Source organism: Terrapene carolina, unplaced genomic scaffold (genome assembly GCF_002925995.2).
Source record: "Terrapene carolina triunguis isolate 2854851 unplaced genomic scaffold, T_m_triunguis-2.0 Scaffold67, whole genome shotgun sequence".
NCBI lineage: Eukaryota > Metazoa > Chordata > Testudines > Emydidae > Terrapene > Terrapene triunguis.
In genome coordinates, this window is record NW_020664418.1 from 11,041,406 (window position 1) to 11,065,234 (window position 23,829).

General features: G+C 51.8%; 1 protein-coding gene across 4 annotated transcripts in view; it reads left to right on the plus strand.

Annotated features, from left to right (window-relative positions):
• ZNF609 (zinc finger protein 609) overlaps window positions 1-23,829 on the plus strand; it is a 121,469-nt gene that overhangs the window by 64,641 nt on the left and 32,999 nt on the right. For all 4 annotated transcript variants that reach the window (XM_024213768.2, XM_024213770.2, XM_024213772.1 and 1 more), the window contains exon 3: window positions 21,722-21,947. In XM_024213768.2, coding sequence (XP_024069536.1) covers window positions 21,722-21,947 — 226 coding nt within the window. The remainder of the gene's footprint in view (window positions 1-21,721; window positions 21,948-23,829) is intronic.

Consider the following 23,829-nt stretch of genomic DNA (forward strand, 5'->3'; position numbering starts at 1 on the left):
TTTGGCAAAAATGGTAGAGCCGGCGCGGCAGGGGGTGCAGGCTCAAAATTTTTTTTACTGATCAAAAAAGTTTGGAGACCACTGGTCTAGGGCTCTGGGGCCAGAGGGATGGCAACATGTGCAGGATGCAGTCCTTGAGACTCCCCCAGCTCTGAGCACCAAGGCTGGGGTTAAAGGCAAAGAGGACACGAGCTTCCACAAGGTGATGTTCTGTTGTAACCGTTCCCGTGGGGGAAGAGCCTCCTAGTTCATGTACACAAAAGAATGAAAATACTGAAGGGGCAGGCAGCAGCCAGCTGCAGTTTGTAGGCAGGGAGCATGTGCAGCGTCTGAGCACGTCTTGTAACAGGAGGCAGGAGGTGCTGTCCTGAGAACGTGAGGGATAGAGACACGTTGATCTGATTCAAGTGAACAAAACCATCCAAAACCCACCCTGAAGAGAACTTCCAACCCAAATCGCTCATTCCGCAGCGCTGCAAACCTTCCACCTTCAGCAGACAGCAACCAAAGCAAAATGCCAAACCAGCTGGCTTGCTATCCGAATGCTGCGGTGAGTGCAGCAATCTACAACCATACAGCCCCCTTCTCCCTTTGTCTCTGGTCATTTTATTTGCAAATGTGTGCACCTCGCACCCTCCACCTGATTCCTGTGGACATGTGCCTGCCTGAGGAGATCAGTGTATTAGCTCAGGCACGGTGGGGGTGGATGAAGTGTGATCCCAAGATGTGCTAATTGGTATGTAAAAATCATGTTCCTTTTTAAAAAACATACATTCCCGAGCAGAGTCTGGACCAGGGATGGAGCTGCTGGAGTGCTGGCTGGAAGGCATGTCTTTGAGGGATGAGAGAGAGAGAGGTGTAATGTGTAAAGTGTCAGGGAGCTATTCCAAGTATAGGGCACAGCCTAAGAGAAGTAGTGAGTCCGTTGGAGAAGAACATAGCTCTCTTGAATCCCAGCCCTCTGCTTGCTCTTAGAGCACAGCTTCTCTTAGCTGTGTGTGGCCGTATCTGGAAGCCACACTTGTGTGGGGTATGCACAGGACTCCCCAGTACATCATGTGATTCAGCTTATTTCTTGCTCACCCTCCTTCCCTAATCTCCCAGTCAATCAGACAGAGCTGGCTTTGTGACTGGAAACCAATAGAATCTCGCCTGGCAACTTGAGCAGAACCTACAGAGAGGAAGAGATAAGAGAGCAAGCGGGCAGCCTCCTAAATACGCAGCCTGCAAGGACTGGAACGTGCAAATCATACCAAAATTTGGCTCTTTAATATTTAATAGATGGGGAAGGAAGATGTCTTCTCTCGCCTGAGGGATAAATAGATCTGAAACGCCTTCTAGACTTCGCCGCTCATCACATCTGAAATACATACGTCTCCCTGCAGCTCAGAAATTATCCATCTCCTCGTTCCTAGCCGTGTGTGTGTGTGTGTGTGTGTGTGTGTGTGTAAAATACCTTTCAGTATGTTTATGCTGCACCTGCACAGTGTACTAAGAATTCTTCACACACAGGACCCAGAGGAAATCTCTCTAATTTGCTTATAGATCTGAAGTGTGGGGTTCTCACAGTGTCTGTATGGGGAGGATGCCTCGCTGTCTAAGATGTCAGGCTGAACGCGGATATCAGGGGATCTCCTATTGCCCATTAAAGCCAAGTTCCCCTGAGTCGTTGTCATGTCATAGGATCTCTGCCAGGTGACCTGGGAGAGACAGCTTTGTTCATGAGGATTTATTTTAAATGTCTTTTTATTAATGGTTTTTCTAGCTATTCTAAGAGGCATCAGTGTTGAGCACCGATACTTGGCACCTGATGCCCTAAAGCCGCCAGTCTACAAACCCTTAAATACATGTTGTTTTACCCAAGGGCTATCCGATTTCTTCAGCAGGGAAGCCATATTTAAAATACCCCGGCTAACCAGCCTCCCTTTGTAACATAAAATAATACATCAGTTGGGGGATTTTCTTTTGTCCTCCTCTCCTTGGGGTTTATGCTCCCCATGTCCAACCACAAAGGCATGTTGCTTTATTGTGATACCACAAAAGCAGTTTCAATGGGGTTCTGGATCATGGTTATGATGTAACATGGAAACTCTCCGAGGGTTCCAGCAGAGAATGGTCTTGCAGAAAAGCTGCCAGATGGAGACTTGGGATTCCAGGATCGATTCCGAGCCCTGTGCCTGAGCTTGGGTAAATCACATGATCACTCAGTTCTCCCTCAGTAAAACGGCAGTAATAATCCTTCCCTGTCTCACAGGGAGGGTGAGGATAAATCCATTAGTGCCTGCAAGATGCTCAGCTGCTGTGGTGGGGGTTGGGGGGGCAGAGAAGCCCCAAGATACAAGTAGGACCATTCCGCCAGTGTATTTTAGGATTTGTCCATTGTTCTCTATAAATGGTCAGGTGACGAGGGCTATTCCTTGGCCCAACAGATTGCACGGCCACGAAGTTTTGCCTAACTTCCTTCTGAAATACTCCCTTTCTTAATTCCACCCATTTCTCCTATTTACCTCCTCCTCGCATCATCCTAAATAATTCCCTCTCTCCTCTGGTGTTTACATCCTTCCTGTGATATAGATTAGGATCACATCCCCAGTTAGCTGTTGCTTAACCAAGTTATCCATATTTAGCTCCTTTAATCTTCACTTCTAAGTCAGTCTCTTCAGCATCCTCGTTATTTCTGTTCCTCTTCTCTGAACTCCCTCAAATTCGTCAATATTTTGGGTAATGAGGGGTCCAGAACTGAATGCAGGTGCTATCTCCTGAGAACCCCCCGGAGCAAGGCTGCTTGTTCTGTGCCGTGATGCTCAGATTGCATTGGCCTCCCCCCCAGACTGTCCCAGCAGTATTGCTTTCTAGGTTATTCCCACCCAGATGTTAGTGAGTGGTTTAGATAGAACATCCTTTATTTCCAGCCCTTGATCCTGGTCACTCTAGGTTTCGATAGACTCTACCACTGTTGGCAAATCTTCGCAGATCAAACTGCGGTTGAGGAGTGCTTGGCTTGGCTGAGGCTGGGTGAAGCACACAGCGGTACTCTTTGCTACCCCTGATCCTGGGGCCTCTTTGCGCTGGTCCAGTTGCCTGGTGCAGACTGCTCTAACCCGGGCCAGCTGCCTGCAGCCTCAGTGGTTTGTTGTGAGCTGGCAAAGAGGAGGGTTAAGGCATGGGGAAGTGCTAGGCATAGGGCTAGTCTACACTGACAATGGTAAAGTGCTGCCATGGCAGCGCTTTAATGTGGCTTGTATGGTCGCGGCAGATCACTGGGAGAGAACTCTCCCAGCGCTGTAAAAAACCACCTCCACGAGGGGCATAGCTTCCAGCGCTGGTGCACTGTCTACACTGGCGCTTTACAGCACTGAAACTTGCTGCGCTCGGGGTGTTTTTTCACACCCCTGAGCGAGAAAGTTGCAGCGCTGTAAATTGCCAGTGTAGACAAGCCCATAGTCTCTTCCCTGGCATTGGAGCTAGTGCCAGCAGCTCTGTGCCAGCTGAGGATCCCCCTTGGCAAGGGAGATTCTTGGGGGCTGCTTTGCACTCATGGTGCTGCACAAAGGAGTGGGTGTGCAGCCCAGGGCTGGGGCGTAGCATCACCTGCAGGTGTCATTGATGTACAGTTTACTCCCCCTTTCAGATCAGGAATGGAAACAATAAGTACGATTGTCCCTAGCCCCAACTCCTGTGGTGCCCCATGTGATACCTCTCCCCATACATGCCAGCTCAATGTGTCACTGCTCAACATTCGCCTTAATCCCATCTTCTGTCCAAGTGACGGTGCAGAGATCCACCTCGGTGTAATATTTCAGCACAATCTGTATCAAAGGCATCTTGAACGCCACAGACTCAGTCCACTGCATTCCCTCCACACACCGATTTGATAGTTCTATCAAAAGCAATGCAGGGTGTCTGGCAGACTGACTTTATAACCCTCAGTGCAGCCTCTTTCTCCTGGGGTTTTTACTCTCTGGAAATCTAGTGGCCTTTGTATCTGCAGTTATTTTACTAGAGGGTAGGAGTTGGATTTACAACAGAGAAACAGGACCACCCTTCGTGTGCCTTCAGAGCCAAGTTTGCCATTCCCACATGAGGCTTCCTTCAGCTTCTGCAGCTTAGGAGGCAGGACCAGGCTGGTCAGTCGAAGGGCAGTGGACACAGGCTTAGCTCCACTTACGTGAGAGGAACTCCCTGCTTATCTTCTCTCCGTGTCTGAAGACGAAATGTTCCACTCCCTCTTCTCCCATCGTGTTATCTCTGCTGTTGTCTGTCACTTCTCAAGACTCCAGTAATGGACTGAGTTCATTAGCTAGTGCCCTACGGTATGGTATGGCCCCTCGGGCTGACTTGGGTGTGCTGCAACTATCCAGGGATCCAGATTTCTAACCTGTAAGCCACTGGGCTGGATGGGTAAGGGGCCCATGGAGCTGTTGACCAGTAGGTCTGACTGCAGGCCAGGTGGTAGGCTAATCATTGGCTCCTGTGTATGTGATGGAGCTGGTTCGCTGCCCATTTCTTAGGGGATGTGATCGCCTCCCCAGACACTATTACCTTTGGCACTAATTGTCCCCCTTGCAGGGGCTGAGGGCTCCAGCTGGGGGTGTGGGCTCTGGGGTGGGGCCAGGGATGAGGGGTTCCCTGAGCTCCTGCATGGTGCTAATTAGGCTGTTGCGCAGCCATGCAGCTTAGAGGGAACTTATGTCGACAGACTCGGGCTAGTGGGGCTCAGGCTAGTGCTCTAGAAATAGCTGTACAGACAGCGCTTTGCAGTTGTGGCTCAGATTCTGAGACCTAGGGAGTGGAGTGTCCTGCAGCAGAAGGGACCCTCCTTCATTTGGTGCCTTGTAACTGTAAATGCTCAGAACTTGTAAAGCCCCCAGTTAATGCCCTCTTCTCCCACCAGCAGGGCAATGCTAGGATGAGCCAGCTGTGGGTGAGCAGCCTGTGTGTGTTGGGGCAGGCCGATCAGGGCAGAGAGAGAGGGTTGCATTGTGTTCTCTGTAACATAATGGGACCCAGAGCCGTCTGTGAGCACAGAACGTCCAGCGAGCCCTGCCCTGGTCTAGGAGTTATCTGCGTTTGCCTGTGTGTCCTTTATACCCTGTTAATCCTGATGGAGATTTGCAGTTCAGTTTTGGACTCTTCATCTCCAAAAAGCCAGCCTGTAGCCTTTTATAATCCTGCCTGTACTTAAAAGGATGCTGTGCTCTCGCTGACTGCTTGAAGGTGAGCAGAGCCCAGAGCAAGGTATCTGCCAGAGGGGCGGTGCTTTCTGAGCAGGGCTTAGGAGGGGATTTGTGCAGGATGCTTTAATCATGGCAGGAAGCCTGCTCCTGGGGAAGAGCAGCTCTGTGTGTTTGCCTGTTAGCTCTTTAACTGGGGTCATCGTGGAAGCACTTACAGAGTGTAAGGGGATCGGGCTTTAACTTTCTATTCAAGCGTATTATCCTCCTCCTTAAAACAGAGATTAACTGCTTTCCTCCCAGCCTCCCAGGAGTTACAGGATTGCCAGCATTTCTTCACTTGCTGACCATTTGATCTGCCTAAAGGAGATAGTGAGCCCCGTTGGGAAATGCAGCTTGTCCCTCCAGGTCAGAGGGACCCCAATTCCTGGTGACAGTCAGTGCCTGCTGCTTCTGGAGTTAGCTCGATTACCAAAATTATTGTTCATCATTTGTGTTAGAGCAGTTGCTAGGGGTTGGGACCCCATGGTGCTAATCGCGGTACAAACATGGAATAAGAGTGTCCATGAAGAGCTTACAGTCCTAGTGACCTTGCAAGGTTTCGGCAATGCAGGGACTGTCTGCGCCACATGGGGTTTGGGTTTATCTTTAGTTTGGCTGGTAACGAGCTTTGAATTTTTAGTCATTTCTGTTGGTGACCACAGAGCATTAGCGCCCTTCCAGCGTGGTGTAGATGAGAGAGGCTGGATCAGTACGAGTGGAAGGGTCAAACACCCTCTGGAAACCCACCCCTAACTTTCTATAAGATCCCAAAACTACCAAAGCCATTGGAGGAGCAATCAGTTTGGAGCTGGAGACATTGGCTAGAAGGTGCTTATAAAATTATCTAGAGCAGGGGGTTCCAGACATTTTCCCCAGAGGCCCCTATGCAGCTGCACTAGGCCCTGTGGCCCACTATTAACACTTCTGGAGGAACGTTATTAATTTAATTATTACAAACATATAAATGATACATACCAGCAGGGGGCCAGAACTTACAGGTTTGTCTTTCCCCTTCCGAGCTGCAGCCTGAGGGCAGGTTCCACCCCTCCTCCCACAAAGCAGTGTACCCCATTGATGCCCAGCACCCCTTCCCTTGCAGAGCCAGGGGCAAAAGCCCTGACCTCATTCCCCCCCCCCCCCCCAAATCAAGCCAAAGCGCCATGTTCCCCTCTTACCATAAGCTAGGTCCCCCTGGCCTCCGCCCCCCAGGGATGCTGGTAGGGGGTGACTGAAGTCCCTTGCTGTTGCCTGTTACCGGTGGCAGGCATGGCACATTCCGTTCCGCCCTGGGACTCCACAGCTCATCCTGTATGGCCCGGTTCTCCTCCAGCTGGGGAGAGACGGGAGGGCAGAGAGAGGAGGCAGAACCTGTTACCCCAGTCAGAGCAGGGGTTCAGCCCAGAGAGCCCCAGCCTGGCCATGAGGGCTCAGCCACACTCCAGAGCAGCGGGGACGAAAGTGTAGGTGATGGTGTGAGACACTGACAAAGGAGCAAGTGAGGCTGGTGCATGGTGTATGTGGAGGAGGCATGGGCTGGTTACACCAGAGCAAGCAGTTGTCATGTTGGGGGGGACCTTGAAGCTGAGGAAGAGAAACTTCAATGTGGTAGATTTGAATGGGAAGCCAGTGGAGGGATGCAAGAAGTGGGGAGGTGTGGTTGGAGCAGCAGGCCATGGGGGTGATCTAAGCTGTATGTTGGATGGCTGAGGAAATCAGAGGGGACAGGGTGGGTGTTGGGGAGACTAGAGAGCTGGCAGGGGCTTGCATGGGTGTAATTGATCAGAGTTTACCAAGCGGTCCTGCTGCACTACACAAGCAGGAATAGGCTCCAGCAGAACTAATGGCAGACTGGCTGTGCAGAGCTGAGAAGGAGGGAACAGTTTTACGTAGTGTCTCTGCACTTCAAGGATATGTGCTTGCTCCCTTGTCAATGGGAGGTGCTCATGTGACGCAGTAGGGAGCGGGGAGGACTGACCTGGGAATGTCATCTAGCTTTACTGGGACTGTCTGCATGGGGGATGGGAGAGCAGGGGATGACTTTATGTGAGGGAAGATACCTGAGCCTGTAACCTGAGCCAGAAGGAGGGTGGGGCCAGGTGACACCTTGGCCCGGGAAACTGGACAAAGGGAGAGGAGGAGCCGGGGGGAGGGGAGTGAGTGGGCTGGAAGGGTTTTTGGTTTCAGTTTTGGGCTGGCTGGGAAGACACAGGGAACCCCAAGTCTGGGGTCTAAGATCCTTCCTCCCCCCCCCCCCCCCCCCGCCCTGGCTGAGGGGTCCTGGTTGTACCTACAAGCCCTGCTTGGGTCTGTGTTCCTGTTGTCTAATAAACCTTCTGTTGTACTGGCTGGCTGAGAGTCACGGTGAATTGCAGGAAGTAAGGGTGCAGGGTCCTGACTCCCTCACACTCCATGACAGCTCAGCACAGTGCAGGATGGGTCCAAGGGAGGCTGGGTCCCAGGAGTCTACGTGTTGGGTAGCCCTGCATTGATGCTTGCAGCACTGCATCGTAGATGGCATGGAGCTGAGACCTTTGTTTCAAGAGCTTCCTCCTTTAGTGGTGTGCAGTACGTGTGCCTGCGTGGGACTCCTCCCTCATTGCCAAACCTGAGTGACTCTAGGAGCAGCGGTGCTGGGTTGAGTCTGCTTTGCCCCCTTGCTGCTGCAGCCACACAGTAGTAAGGGAAAGTCAGAGAGTTCCCAGAATTCGCAATGAAGCGAGTAACCACAGTAACCAGCAGCGATGCCCTATGTCCACTAATAGGCCTGCTCTGCCTCCAGTGTCCCTGCGTGGTCAAAGCAACAGGGCACAGCCTCCTTGCTGGGATGGCAGCAGGTATCTTTCCATAGTAGTTCGTGGCTACATTGGAGCAGACTCGTTCACATTTTAATTTGATAAGCAAGGGAAGCCTCTGGCACCAGGGCGAGTGCTGACTGAACCCAGAAGCCAAGAGGTGCTCCTGTTTCCCATCAGAAACTGTTAAAACTCTCCTCAGAGCAATGTGAGTTCTTCACCAGCCCATCAACTGACTGTCTGCTTCACTGAGGGTGTGTCTGCATGGGGAGTTATTCCTGATTAACTCCCTGGGTGGACGCTCTTACTTCCCCACTCCTGCTGCTGTTCTCAACTTCTGCTTTCACCTGGCAGGAGATCTCTTCTATTTTTAGGCTGATGGTGTGGTCTGCTCGATAGAGCCGGTGACATGGTGTGAGCATTGCTACCATGGGTTCTATCCCTGGCTTTATTGCAGGCCCTTACACTAGGGAAGAGTTTGTGCTTCGACAGAGTCTGCCATCTGGTGTTCTCAAAGCATTGCAAGCAGTGAATTGAGCCTGTCTACACTGCAGGGGAGGAACTTATCTCCACTTTCCAGCCCAGAGAGGGGAAGTGACTTTCTGAAGGTAACAGCAACTAAACTAGGAATAGTTTTGCCCCTAGTGTAGACCGGGTTTAGCACCATTTAAAAACATGTTAGCTGGTCCCTAGGGGAGCATAGTCAACCAGTACCAACCAACATTTTTAGGAGTATTAAGCCCTGTCTACACAATGTATAAAGGTTTTGTTGTTTGAAAACATTACGTTATGTTTAAACACATTTGTGAACTTCCTAGTCTAGCTGGGGCCAGTGAGTCAGTGCCAGAGGCAGGGATAGAACCCAGATCTTCTGGTCCCCAGCCCTGTGCTCTTACCTTAATGCTAGCCTGCCTCTCTAATAGAATGTGTGACTTCTAGGAAGTCTCTGAACCTCTCTGCTCACCCGCCCCCCACCCCCATCCATTAGAAGGTGTGTCTGCATGCTGGGAATCACCCCAAAGGCATCTTCATGTTGGAGTGTCCTAGACACTGTGTCCAAGGACAGGTAGTGTGGTATGGGGTAGGACCTGTCATATTGCCACCCCGCTGACAAATCACAGACTGGCAGCTAGAGTAGAATCGACTGCCTGTGTTAAATACTGAGCTGCTCAGGGGGTCCTACTGCCTTTGCCAGGCTCTTTCCTGTGATCTTTCAGCGGCTGCTCGTAGGTAGGGGATGGCCATTCCCCCATCCCCTTCTTTCAGGTTTGAAGGGCTCGGGTGTTCTTCAGCTAAGGGCAAGAGAAATCGCTGGGTGGTACATAGGGGCTGGAATGAGGAGCAACAGGATACAATGGAGAAATGTAGACTCTATATCAGGCAAATCTGCCTGCTGGGGGGATGGTCTCCCCATGCAAGGAGCTGGAGCCCCTCCCCCTGGGACACTTGGAACAAAGTGAGAGAGACAGGGAGTGTAGGGTGTTGGCACAATCCAGCACTGGACATGGGCTGATGCCTGGAGGATTGAGTAGGTCTTCCCTGTCTTCAGCTCCTGGAGTTGATTCTGGCAAAGGACAATTGTTAGATCCCAAATTCAGAGGAATCATTGGTGGCGGGGATGGCTGTTCACATCCTCTGTTCACATCTGCTCCACACCCTCAAGGGAAGGCTCCAGTGGAACTCAAACTCGGTAGATGTGCTTGGAGAAGAGCTTCCAAGTCATATGGTCATGGCCAGGGCTGTTCCCCTCCCAGCTGAGGCGAGGGCTTCTGTGAGACTTGGCTGGCAAGATGGAGAAATGCTGTGAAGCTGTTGAAGCGGCTTCCATTCTGGGCAGCAAGGGGTCACCTTGCCAGGCTTCTGAGTGCTGTCTGAGCTGAAGCAGGGATGTGGCTGTCACTGATTTAGAAGCATTTGATGCCTGATCCAGTCAGAGAGTCTTTCCAATGACTCCAGGATTGGACCCTTGGCACCAGCCATTCAGCACTGCTGCCCCCAGGAAGTCCAAACACCCGCCCCTGACGGTTGCGCACTGGTTGGGTTGTAGTTAACAGATGTGTCCCCCAGTGTGACCATGGCGCTGTTCCCAGTTGCAACCAACCAGCACAGCAGTCCTGTGGCTTGATCCCTGGCGAGGACAGTGTGATGCTCACGCACGCAAGTAAGGTGGCATGTTGTGGAATTGCTAGGAAAGGCTTTGGCTTTTGTGGTTGCCTCATCTCCTACTGTTGCTGCTAAGGCAGGTTTTCCAAGGTCTGATCCCAGCCTCCTCCTGAAATGTCTTGCCGCTTCTGACGGGTAAGAACATTGAGTTCTGGTGAGGCTATTTTCCCCTGGTCTTGTGTTGCGCTGCCCATGGTATGGAGCCTGTAAGATGGGCTTGGATTGTCTTTGTTAGTGTATCTTGGGGTGATGGAGGGGCTCTGCTTTCCCTTGGGAAAGTGGAGCTGTTTCCTTTTGGAGTAAGAGGAGGTTTCTTTGAGAGTAACTTCCTGTGTGTGTGAAGCAGCTTTGGCCAGCTGCATCTGCACAGTACAGTCAAGCAGCTGCCTCTTACTGGGACATGCACAGAGAGAACTCTGTCTGTAGAATGGGTGACTGTGTTGTGTAATGGTTATAGTAGAGGCTCGGGAGTCCTGTGTTCTATTCCTGACTGCCACTGACTTGCTATGTGACCTGCGGCAACTTCCTCTTTGCCTCAGTTCTCCCATCTGTATAATGGGGATAATCCCATTCCCTCTTCTAAAGTCCTTTGAGATCCTAGGACCAGAATGCTACATGTTAATTGCAAGCTGTTTCTTTTTGTTACTAAGGTTGTTAGTGTGAAAAGCTAAGTCTGTCCTAAGATCTCATCCACTCCTGCTGCTCCTGACACGCTCAGAAGGGGTTGCTCTGCACAGGTTGTCAGAGCAGGGTTCTAGGTGTGCAATAACTGTCCGTTGCAGCTGATCTCTTAGAGATCTTGTCTCCAGAGGTGAGCTGGGGCTCTCAGATGAGCTCCTAGTGAACAGATGTGCAAGTCATCAGACTCACCAGGACCATGGGCACAGCACTAATGGCCCTTCTTGTGGGCTATCTCCATAGAGATATCTTGGAGACTGATCCCTCGTCTGCAGGTGGCCTGTCTGGGGAAGGGTATTGGTGTGTGTAGAGCCAGCAGGCAGTGCTGTCTGAGCTCGCACCAGTACCAGCTGGGTGAAGTGGAGGGTTATGACTCCCTTTTGCACAATAAACAAGAGCAGAGTGTTGTAGAAAGAAGGACCCAGGGCACAGCAGAGGGAGCTCAGCAGGAGGTGGGGATAGGGAGAGCTGGGGAAATGAATGCAGCGGGGGAAAGACCTTTCCCAAACTCTTCAAAAGCTGGTGAGCTAATTCTTGTGCTTCCCTCTGAACCAGGCAGAGGATGTGAGGAGTTGTCAGCCCGGTGGGGGATGGGAAATACAAGCAGCCTCTTGCAGGCAGGGCCCTATCATCATCCATCAGCTGCAGAGTTAATGGCCTTGTTGATGGGAGATGCTGTGAATCTCAAGCAGTCTGAGGGATTCTGGGGTGAGAGCAGGCAGTGACAAGCACAGTGGGCAGACTTCATCCAGCAAAGCCTGTGCCACAAGAACAGACGCAGGAGCAGGGAGGCAGAGGCTGAGCCTAGGTTCTGCGATAAGGTTTTTCTTTCTCCCTCCCTCTGTTTGTAAGGGAAACAGCCAGGTTCCCAGGTGCAGTGCAAATCGTAACCATCTGGATTGGTGAGCTTAGCTTCTCCATTACAGCACGCTGAGGAATTTAGAGCTGGCACGAACACTGCTTGTGCTCTACCTGCTGGGAAAGAAATCCTGACAGCTCCCCCTTCCTGCGTTCGCTTCTCCTCCCTGCTCAGTGCACTCGGAGCAGAACATGGCAGGAGCTGGAGCAAGTGCCCTGGGTTCTGTGGTTGCAGTGCTGGGTTAGCTACCGGCACTCATTGAGCAGATGTTGTGTTCTGATGTCTATCGTATTCATTTGGAGAGCAGTATTGAACTTTGCTCCATTTGTGGCGGTATTGGCATAAAAACGGCACTTTTTCTCTGACTCTTCCTTGCTGTGGTGTTTACTGCTGCTTACTACGGAAACTATGATCCTCTTTTGGAGCAGCCACAGTGAAATCTGCAGCCATTACAGACTCTCTGTTAACAGGCTTTGTTGCTGTTCAGTCCAGTTTTTAAAAACTGCATTGGAGCTCCAGCATTGCTTGTTACAGATGTAGCATAGTAAGGATATGCCTTGCATACTTGGAACATTTAAAAACTCCTGCCTAACATCAGAACTGTGCATGCTTTCAGGGTTCATAGGAATGTCTGATCCTTTTTGGAATCTTGCTAAGTTGTAGGCTCATGGTTGTCTTGTGGCAGTGAGTTCCACAGGTTAATGATGTATTTTATGTGTGTTTAAAATAAGAGGAATTTTTAAAAACACTTCCTTTCCTTTTTATTGTATATTGAGAGAGGGTAAACAGAAACACCTGATCTACCTTTTCTGTGCCATTCATTATCTTGTATAACTTCTATATTCCTTCTTCTTCATCTTCTTTCTGAACTAAGCAGATCTACCTCTTTGGTCTCTCCTCGAAGGGCAGTCCCTCTAGGTCTCTACTACTCAGAAAATTATGACAATAATTTACAAAATTCACAGCACTGAAGCTTCTCCATTCTTATTATTCTTATAGCAAGTAAATGATGATAAACTCTTTTGGTCGTGATAATTATATTTAAGGTTTCTGGCTTTATACTTAAGCTGGAATTTATTGAGAAGATCTTTCATTTGGGGAGTGAGGAGAAACTGTAATTCTAAAACAATAGTTTACACCAGGGTGACAAATCTGTCACATTTCACTCCTGAATCTCTCCACCCCACCCCCACAGGGGATGGGAGACCATCAGGAGCAGTGTATGAAATGCCAACAGGATGGGGCTTTCCAGTTATGACCACCACCATCATGTAGCCAGCAAGGTTTCCTGTCCTTGTGGATCATGCGGAACTTGTGTGGCTGAAGTCCCAGTATTCAGTGTGTGCAGATGGTATAGATTTGGGGATATAAAATGTATGTGCAAGAGGCTTGTGATCTGTGCTCATGGTGCACAGGGTTCCTATGTAGGCATGGGTAGGCATGGGTGAAATTGTTCACAGCTCTGGCTAATATTCAGAGAGAAAAGAGCTCTCACTATCTCCGTACCATGGGGTGTGAGAGCTCTACTGGCACTAACCACCTCTGCAGGTGGGACAAGTCACTGCATCCTTCTGTGCCATGGTGCCCCCCAACAGGGTTAGCATTAGTGACGACATTGCTCTTTTTGGCTGGGTCAAAATAGAACATTACACTTGTCAATCAGTCCATGAGGTTTAATGGCCTCTGCATGCGTGGCGTCCCAGGGCCACGGGTTAGCCTGCCTCCGTGATGAGTTCTGCAGTGACTGCACCACTGCTGTATAGTCAGGCATGAGCACTCCCAGAAGACACCGTACTTCACTGGCATTCTGTGGTGCTGACAAGCTTTGGTTGGCTGCTTTCTTGTTAGGATCTGGTGCTATTCCAGCTGCAGAAAAGATGTAGCCAGAAAACACTAATGAGGATTTATTGCACTCACGTTTAGCTCCATGTAGGGTGAGGTGATTCTCCTGGAGTCTTTTAAGTACTGCTTTGAATGATCTGTCATGTGCCTCCCAAGTGTGTCAGATGTCCTCCCTGGAGGTCTGACTCCAGGGCTGCCTGGCAAAACCTGCTAGAGCAGGGGTCGGCAACCTACGGCATGTGTGCCAAGAAGAAGCAGGGGAGGAGGGAAGCTTGGTCCTGGGGCAGCCAAGTTTCCCTCCTCCCCCGCTTTTTCCCACAGCTTGGTGCATTCCGGCCCCTCTGCACCTCCTCCTCCTTCTCCCTGCCGGGATGGCCCTTGCGAGGGGGAGGGGGAAGAACGGCAGGCTGCACACAGCTCCGTAGAGCAGGCAGAGAGAGGTAGGGATGGGCCTGGGGGAAGGGGGTGGAACAAGGCATATCCCTCCCAGCCCCCTGCCATGAGCCACTCAGGGCAGGGGGCTGGGAGCACCCTAGCCCTCTGCCCTGCACCCCAGCCCTCTGCCCTGACCTCCCCCCAACACCCACCCAGCCTTCTGCCCTGCACTCCCCACACACCCAGCCTTCTGCCCTGACCTCCCCCATACCCCCAGCCTTCTGCCCTGCACCCCCATACCCCCAGCCTTCTGCCCTGCACCTCCACACCCCCCCAGCCCTCTGCCCTGACCTTGAGTTGCCCCCCCCCCCCCCGCCCCCCGCCCCCCCCCCCCCCCCCTCTGCCCCGACCCCCCCCCAACACCCAGCCTTCTGCCCTGCACCTCCACACACCCCCAGCCGTCTGCCCTGAACCCCCCCACACCAAGCCTTTTGCCCTGCACCTCCACACCCTCCCCAGCCCTCTGCCCTGACCTCGAGTCCCCCCCAACACCCAGCCTTCTGCCCTGCACCTCCACACACACCCCAGCCCTCTGCCCTGACCTCGAGTGGCCCTGCTCAGCCCACTGCAGGCCTAGGTGAACAGAACCCCAGGCTGACAGTGGGCTGAGCAGGCTGGCGGCGTAAGATCAGCATTTTAATTTAATTTTAAATGAAGCTTCTTAAACATTTTGAAAACCTTGTTTACTTTACATACGACAATAGTTTAGTTATATAATATAGACTTAGAGAGAGAGAGACCTTCTAAAAAACGTTAACATGTATTACTGGCATGCGAAACCTTAAATTAAAGAGAATAAATGAAGACTCAGCACACCGCTTCTGAAAGGTTGCCTACCCCTGTGCTAGAGTGTGCTCTGGAGCACATAGGCAATGGAACAGGTGCCAGCATTGAGTCTTCTGTGTGCTGAAGACCAACGTGCATTGACAATATCATAACATATCTTCATGTTGTTGATAAGCAATGTGGAGGTCAGGCTTGGAGTAGACTCTGGTTCCCATTTGAGGTTACTGACGGTACCATCCACAGTGGGTGGAGCTACCACCTCCCAGAAGACAGCAGTGTGTGGGAGATGCATGTCGCCACACAGTGTGAGACTCTGGGCTCTGAAGTTCTCACGGTTGGCGATATCCATGGGCTCTGTGGAGGAGTCCATGTGTCCGGTGGCATGTGAGCTCAGAGTGGAAGCCTCCGAGCGCCTCGGTTTGGGTATCACTGGAGCAGTTGGTCAGTGGTAATTGCCGCGTGTCTGGAGATGTTTGAAACTCCTCTGACAGTGTGAAGGGATGCAAGTGCTGAGGCCCTCATCTCTGAGCCAAGATCCAGCAGTGCCTTGCACAGTAAAAACACTGCTTTAGCGATGCTCGTTCAGTCTGGGCCATTACACATAATGATGCTGGGAATCCATAGAGGGGCTGTCTTGCTGAGCTATGGTTCAAGCTGCTTCTAGGCATTGTCATCCTGAACACTGATACTGACTCCTGAATCAGCACCTGGTGGGGAAGTGGCAAATATAATTCCAAGCTTCCATTGGCTGGAACATATGGCGCTGTGCATTATATATGCATGGGCTGCTGGGGCTGGAACGAGTCATATGGTGAGTTCAGTCTCCCAGATTGTGTATCTGAACCAGTCCACTTGTTCAGGCGTGTGGTCTGGAGAGCCTGTGTTCTCCCCGAGCACCGTGTTATCTGGAACCTCAGGGTTCCGGGGTCGCGAGGGTGTGGGGGGGTTCTCTATGCTGTGAGAAGCAGCGGTGTGCAGTGGCCGACCTTGCAGCAGGATCTGCAGATTGCTGCTCTGGCAGGACCGGATGGCTGTCCCTCCTGGTGATGGACGGGGTGATTACAGTTCCAGCATCCTGCCTGGAGAGAGCCTGCATCTGCCTTTTGAATTGCAGCTTGCGTTGTGTTGATGGATTGCGGCATGTTATCGATGCCTCCTGCTTGTGGGTCTGATGCTCTAGCAGCACGGGCAGCGGGTGTCTCAAAGCCGTACCGTGTTCTCTGTACTGACAGGCTGCTTGCCCCAAACCTTCCCCTCCCAATCTCTTCACCTGAGTGTCACTTCACACCTGCTGCTCCTCTCCTTTCCCTTGACTCCCTCGCCCCCTGCTCTTTTCTTTGCATGTGGCTGATCCCCTCCTCGCTACACCCACCCAAAACAAAGATTGTGGAAGTACAGTGATGTTTGCCACCATCCCATTGTTCACTGTGCTTGTGTGTTCCACCCTCCCCAGTCTGTCTGGTCTGTTTAAACAATATTGTCCCATGTTTCCTTGGACTCCCTGGTCCATCGGCCTGTATCCAGCTGTTGTCTCTTGTCTTATACTTAGTCCATAAGCTCTTTGCAGCAGAGGCTCTCTCTTTTTGTGTTTGTACAGCACCTAGCACAGTGGGATCCTGGTCCATGCCTGGGGCTCCTGGGTGCTATGGTAATACAAATACTAAGTAATCATGTGCAATTTAGGACAATCTCTGATCTTAGCTCTGGCCCCGTCCGTGTTAGGAGACTTGCAGATCCTGGCTAGCTGGTCGTGGTTGGTGTGTAGTGTCTCACTTGGCTTTTGCCGTGTTCAGTGCTCTTCTTGGAGTCGGAGGATTCTCTGAGGCTCTCTGTTGATGAGGAGAGTAGGTCATGTTTAGAAATGTCTTAGCTAGTTCCTTTTACCTAACTGGTTTGGCACATTACTGTAGCCAGGGGGTTAACACATGTTAGCTGGTTGTGGTCAGCACTACACCAGCTATCTCATTTGAAATTGTGCTAAACTCTGGTTATGCTAGTGTGTTAACGTGTTAACACTACCTATGTTTCTAGTGTAGACATGGCCCAAGTTTCTTCACTGACACTGCTTAATCATCTCCAGTGTCAGATGTCTCAGACCTGTTGCCCTGAAAAGTGCCATCACACAGCTCACTTTCTGGTGTTACCAATACCTTTAATGTCTGATGCTATCAAGAAATTTCCAAAATTGGCTTGGTGTTTTCTGTCTGGGTCAACGTGATGTCGGGGTCAGGTATTATAATCCATCCTTGATGTTAATCCTGTTTGATTTTTGTACCATATACCTCTGTTTCTCCAGGTTTAACTAACTGCTGCTGTGTGTACTGATTAAGATGTGCTGGCCCTTTAATGTGAATTATCTTAAAGACACCACACGGAAGCATGGCTGCTGGAGGCATCTTGGCATGGGCTCAGGATGGCAGACAGCTGACTTCTGTGCACGTCCAGAGGTGTCTGGCCCTCCCCGTGTGAGCACCTGGCTGGAAATTCCCCTTGCAGAGGGGTTTGGCATGTTGTCTCTGTGTGGTGAGCAAGGCACCAGAAACACCACCACTTTGCACTGGTAGCGTGTTTCCAGCAGCATGTCTGCTTTGAGCTCTAAGCCTGCTGCCAGGGAAAGGTTTCAAGATCCTTCCTTAATCCCCCAGTCCTGTTCTAAGATCTCTCTATGATCCTTGCAGCTTCTCGGGGCTGCATTTTCTGTCTTGTTTTCTCCATCCAGCAGCCTTTGTGTGATTTTCTGGGTCAGCTGTGTTACACTCTGGTGACTAAGACAAGAGTCTAAAGTTCCTGATGTTGGAGAAGAGACAGGGCTCTGGTGTTGTAAACACAAAGCGGGTTCTTCATTGTGGCTGGTGGACAGACACAGACTCTACCACTCTCTGGCTTGCACTGGGGAGTGAAACGTATGCTACACGGCTATCACCCAGGGACTGTCTAGCGCCTCGGCCCTGGAAGAGCAGTCATTGAGCCCACAGACGTTGATAGCTTTAGCCTCAGGACCCCCAGCAGGCAGGATAGAATTAGCCTCCCTGTACAGAGAGGAACTGAGACAGGCAATGTTACATGGTTTGCGTGAGGTCACACGGGGAATCTGTGGCTGAGCTAGGAACTGAAGCCGGATGTGAGTCACATGCCGTGAAGCCTGCCTTAGAGGACCTGCAAGGTCTGTTATCTGCATCCTCACTCAAAACTGCCAGGAGTCTGAAGGGGGCTTTAAAGTGGTTGCTTAAGGGGTGTGCATGTTGGAGCGCTACCTAATGAGCATGCTTCCTGCTGCAAGTCTCCCTGCCTGGAGAGCTGCGTCTAGAACCGGACTGGCTGGTGCTGAAGTGCTGGCCTTGTGGTGGGAGTTTGATGTGACTAGCTGAAGGGGAGAGAAGCTTGCAGTCCTGGCTTTGCACGGCCTTCTGCTTGCTGCTCACAGTGGGGCTGGCTCCAGCTGTATGTGGCTCTGAGCCTGGGAGGAGATTCATGGCTAGTGACATCGCTGTGCTCAGGAGGAGGACACTGTAATTACTTCCCATGGTGAGACTAATGAGTGCCTGGCTCCTTCCTTTCCCACATCAGTCTCTGTTCACAGGCTGTCCGCCTGAGGCTTGTGCAGTGACCAGCAGGCCAAGCCTCTCGCCTTGTGTTGGGCTCGATAAAAGATGCAGAATGAAAAGCCCTGTCGCTGGGAGATAAGACACAGGTGTTAGGTGAATTCAGGGATTGATTTGTCTCCAGCGCTGGCCCACTTCTCAGCTCTGTTCCAAGTCTTCCCAGGACCTGGCTGCCAATCGCCTTGCTGGAGGGAGGGGTTGTACTCTCTCTCCTTTGCCTTTGTGGGTTTTTCTCTTTCTCTCTCTCTCTCTCTCTTCCCCCTAATCTAAAGCTGCTGCCCCTCCTGGTTTCCCTTTTCTCCGGACGGCTGATAAATAAGGCTTCATTGGTTCCAGTACAGAGTGAAATATGAAATCCCATAAAGCCACCTCGCTTATTAGATGGGTCTCAGCGAACTGCTTATTATGCACTGTGGCATAACGCAGATTACAAATGTGCCCAAACGATAATTAGCAGAGCTGGAACTGTAATTAAACATGCCTGTGCTGCACTATGGTTTCTGTTGCAAAGTGGAAGGAAGCTGAACGGTTTCAAAACCCACAGGTGCCCTTCCTTTCCTCTGCCACACAAACAAGCGATCAGCCACTGCTCCCAGCGCAGACTAGCAAATGACACTCCGGGCTGAATGCTTCCCCACCTGACGCTCCATTTCTGCTAGTCCTGCGCTGTCAGCCAAGTTGTGTCAATTGCACATGGTTCCTCTCCAGCTATTTCACTGCAGGGGACTGGCGTTAATTTGTAAATGGATGGGAGTTGGAGGCAGTCTCTTTGCTTGTGCTAGGGGCTCAGGGAGAGGGGTTTTCTGGAGCTGTTTGCTTTCTTGGTCCCTAGCGATTCCCAGGGACTCGTTGTTTATGTGGGATTTGCTGAGGTGCCGAGTGAAGGCCCCCCCCCTGCACATGTGGCTCCGATCTGCCCCAGTGAGGATCAGCGCCCCCTCTTGGGCAGAGGAACTATGTGGAAGGCAAAATTCTTTCATCTCCGATCCTTCAGGGAGAACAGGCCCATGGGCAGCGCCAGAAGGGGCTTGGACAGCACAAGTGCGGGGTGTGGCAGTCTCTCCAAAGGGTTGCCTCAGAAATGAAGGCCAAGGACCTGGATCCTGAGGGATTTGGTGCTGTCAGGAGAAGCCCTCTGCCGCTGAGTGGGGGGAGACTGTAGCTCAGTCACTGCGGAGGAAACCTTGGGGCTGTCTTTAATGCTTATCACATTGGATTCGCTTTGTTGGGCTGTTCAGAGGAGATGGGGACAAGGAGCTAACTGCAGGCCACCGGCGCTTTGCCCTGTCTGCTTTAGTAACATGGGCAATGACAAATCCATCCACCCAGCTTCTCCTGCCAGCATGTGGTGAACTACTACATTTTACCCCGGTGCTGCCCACTGCCTTAGAACACCCCTTTGCCTCCTGCTCCTCCAGCATCGGTGGCACGAAGCTTGGCCCCCTCCCCTGTTCAGCCTGGGGACACCTGCTCCTGAGAATTCAAGGGGGCTTTGCAGAGTGCTTGTTGCTAATGGAGTTGCAAATGTCCCTGAGGTGGGACTTGGGTATGGGGAGATGCGGGAACTTAGGCCCCACAGCAGAAGTCATGTGGAGTGAGGCTGGGCCTGATATGGCAGCCGAGGTTCAGTGTGTGGTCTTGTACTCCAGCTAACAGTTTCATAAAAAGGCAGGCTTAGCAAACGTCTCTCTCTCTGTGACAACAGGCAGCTAAGGATAATGTTTTGGCAGCTGTTCAGGGACCAGAATTTGTCTCAATGGGAGTCTGAACATTTTGTGGCTGTTGACAGTTGAGTGCCACAAATAGCGATGACTTTATGGTTGGTAATGCCGGGAGGGCCGTCCCCAGCAGGCAGGGCACCTCCTGGCAAGCAGCTTGGAGACCTCTTCTTCCTGCCTCTCTGGGGCTGAGGACAGAGGGAACTGCCAAGCTTCCCATGGTTCTAGCTCCAGGGCTGTGCCAAGCAGCAGGCTTGCAGAGGCATCTCCTGGCTAGTGCACTGCTGGATGCTGTGAAGGTCTGTCCCAACTCCCGGAGTGGCTGCGTTGCAGTTTGCGAGCTTGCTGGTGACTTGCACGGGAGTGGTTTCCTTAGTGTCTGCTGCTGCTTTGAGCTGCTCAGCATCTTATCAAGATCAGAAACCCTACCCCAGGGGAGGAGGTCAGAGCACAGCCCAGCCAGCCAGCATGGGTAGTGCTGCAAATCCCCATTGCAAGGGTACGGTTGGAGGGCTGATTGAGTGTGGGTGGGAAGGCTGTTTTAGCTGGTGGGAGGTGAGAAAATGAGCTACACTGTCTGGGCACTGGAGACACAGGCTATATACCGAAGCATTCCTTTGGCTGGCAGTCTGGACAGGGCTCTGAAATGAATCAGCCCTTTGACTTTTCTCCTCTGTCACACGGTGCTGGACCACGGAGCGTCAGCTGGGGTGACTTTTAACCTGCTCAGCCATCTGAGCAGACTGCTTGCATAGCCGAGAGGCTGTGAGCCTGGTTTACTGAGCTGGGGGGTTGGGGTGGAAAGGGCCACAGGGTTTGTCTGTGCTCCACCCAGTTCAGCTGAGTTCTCTGCTTTCCATGCAGACCTACCCCAGCTCTGGCACTGAGGAAGTGACTTTCATGTGCGAGAGAAGCAAGATGGCTGGGTTTCCTCTTCAACATGAGAAACCCCCTGGGTCATCCCAGCAGGGCTCTGGTGCATGGAAAGCAGAGGTGTAGGGGTTAGTCTATAAACAGACAGGGAGGTTGCTGGGGGTCAATCTGGCCTGGGGTAGAGCTGGGGAGAGGCCATTGGGATGGAACAGGTATCTGAAGGCTGCCAGCTGCCTCTCCTGCCTTGCCCCAGCCAGCCTGGCAGAATTCTGTGATTCCTTCCGTCAGATCCAGGGCTGCTTTTCCGGGTGTTGACGTTCAGGCAATAGCCAAACCAGATCAGTCGCCAGGCAGAGTGACTGACTGGTTACGGGAGACTGGGAGTCCTGTGCTGGAAAGACTTTTCATCATTGAAAGCAGCCCAGCCAGAGGCTCTCCGGCAGGGCTGAGGTCCAGCAGGTCTCCAGCTGAGGAACATGGGTGGGGCCTAGACTCTGTTTGTAAAATGCTGTCCTTGCAGTGAGCCGTAGTTTATAGGCATACATATCAGGGCTGGAAAAGACCTATTAAGTCCTAGTCCTGTGATGGAGGATGGATGGGCTGTGAACCTGCTCCGAGCAAATAGGCCAAATGGGAGAGTGGCAGGAGGGGGCGCCCTGATTTGTGTTCTCCTGGAAAGCAGGACAGCCTTGCTGGTGTTTGCTTTCTCCTTGGTGCTCTCCCCAGTGGTCACTGGTGTATTTCTCCTTCCCCGCAGATGGAGTCTCCAGTCTCCACGCCTGCAGTGTTGCCCTTGCATCTCCTGGTCCCAGTTGTCAATAATGACATCTCATCGCCATGCGAGCAGATCATGGTACGCACTCGCTCTGTGGGGGTGAACACCTGCGATGTGGCATTGGCTACCGAGCCAGAGTGTCTGGGTCCTTGTGAACCTGGCACCAGCGTCAACCTGGAGGGCATCGTCTGGCAGGAGACGGAAGATGGTAAGTGCCTTTGGAGAGCTTGTCTTTCCTCTTCCACAGTTGGATTGTTGTTTGTCATACCGTTGTGTTTATTGCCAGGTGCGCACACACTGCTGCATCCCCAGCACTACCCTTCCAGGCTTAGGAGGGGTGGGGTATTCTTGGAGGACTGTAGCTGGGATGGGAGGAGTTCAGAGGGCATGTCTCAAGGGTCACTTCAGAGTGTCAATCTATACAGCAAATCCAGTAACAGTAACAAGTGTGTTCCCTTAGCCCATAGCCCAGACAGGTAATAGAAACACCCAGCGCCCAGTTGTGCCGTTGTCAGATGAATTAAAGCAGATAAAGAAGGGAGCGCACCAGGCTGCCTCCCTCTTCCAAACTGAGCTTTGTTCATGTTCCTGAATCTCTCCCAAGGGCACATGTAACCAGCGAGGCAGCAGGAGGCTCTTGCTGAGTAACTGATCCAGTCAAGCTCTCACAACAGGCCCTAGAGGAGATCAGGGTTCCAGGCCAAAGGAGCCTTTTTCTGCTGGGCGCTGATCTGGTCTTGTGCACAAGGCCTGGCTTTGTGTTCCCAGTTCATGAGAGTTGATGAGGTTTAGCTGCTGTTGGACCCCTGCCAGCACCTCTGTCCCAGGTTATTTAGAGAGCTCAGAGCACAGATCTCTCCAGGTATGAGAGGCACAAACCTGTGCTCGTCCCTGAAGTTGAGACCAGTTGTCGTCATGAGCTCTCTCCACAGCACCATGTGCCTCTTTAACTGCCTCTGTAGGAGTGTGTAAATCTGGAGGCCGCGTGGTGAGCACAGACCAGAGCCGTGTGTGTGCGGCATCCTGGTAGTGCTGTGGGTGAGTTCAGCTTCCCCGCAGCTGCCATTGTTTAATGGGGCAAGGGAGGGTGCTCCAAAGGCAATGCAGAGGTGCTTAGAGAGGAGAGCCATTGGCGAGCCAAGGGAGTGGGCTTGGGCAAGCAGACCTTGCGAGACCCAGGGTGTGCATTCTCCTCAGGCCAGGTGCCAGGCTGGCTGAGTGATGGGATCGGCACCACCTTTTCTTTATGGTCTATTCCTAGTCTAGAATTACTACCTGTGTGCACAGGAGCCAGTCCTAAGGTACCTGCCCTTTTCCTGACTCCCTCTGAATTGGCTGTGTGCAGTGCTGGGGATTACTTTTCCGGGGTCAGTGTATTGAAAAGATCTGGAAGCAGATAGCCCACTGCTGTGTTTCCCTTGCATTTGCTTGGCTCAGGACATTCTGGATTTGCCTTTTTGAAAGTGGCCTTGTAGCTCATGAAATACAGGAGCTATTCGTGTGAACACCCACAAAATGAACGTTGGGCGAATGTCACACAACTAGTTACTGAAGGAAGCACCAGAATGTGGCTCCTTGTTGGAAACTCCTCAGGCTTCAAAATTGGGTTGGAGAGTACAGAAGACCATCCTTCCCTATGAGACTCCAACTGCCTCCTGCTTCCCGGGAGGCTGGAGGTACCTTGAGAATATCCTTTCATGTGGCACATCTGGTCCCAGCTGGAACTGGGACGTGGGAACAGAACCCAGAGGGGGTGGTGGGAGCACTTAGTGACAATCAGACGCCTCAGAGAAGCTCATTCCTAGAAATGGACACCCCTGCGTCTGCTCCTCCCTTACTAATGTCTGTTGGGGACTGCGAGGGGCATAGGTAGTGCTCTTGTGATTGCTACTACAGAAACTCCCTTGGTTGGCTCAAATGACCATTACAGCTGAACTTAAACCTAAATCTCCATAGGCAGGGGTACGCTGCTGCAGTTCAGCCAGAGGTTGCTTGTTCCAGTGTTGCAGGCAGAGGTTACAAGCCACATCTACAGCTTGTGTGTAATTTTGCTGGAGTTCGTCGCTTTGTGTCAGTCTTCAGTACATAAA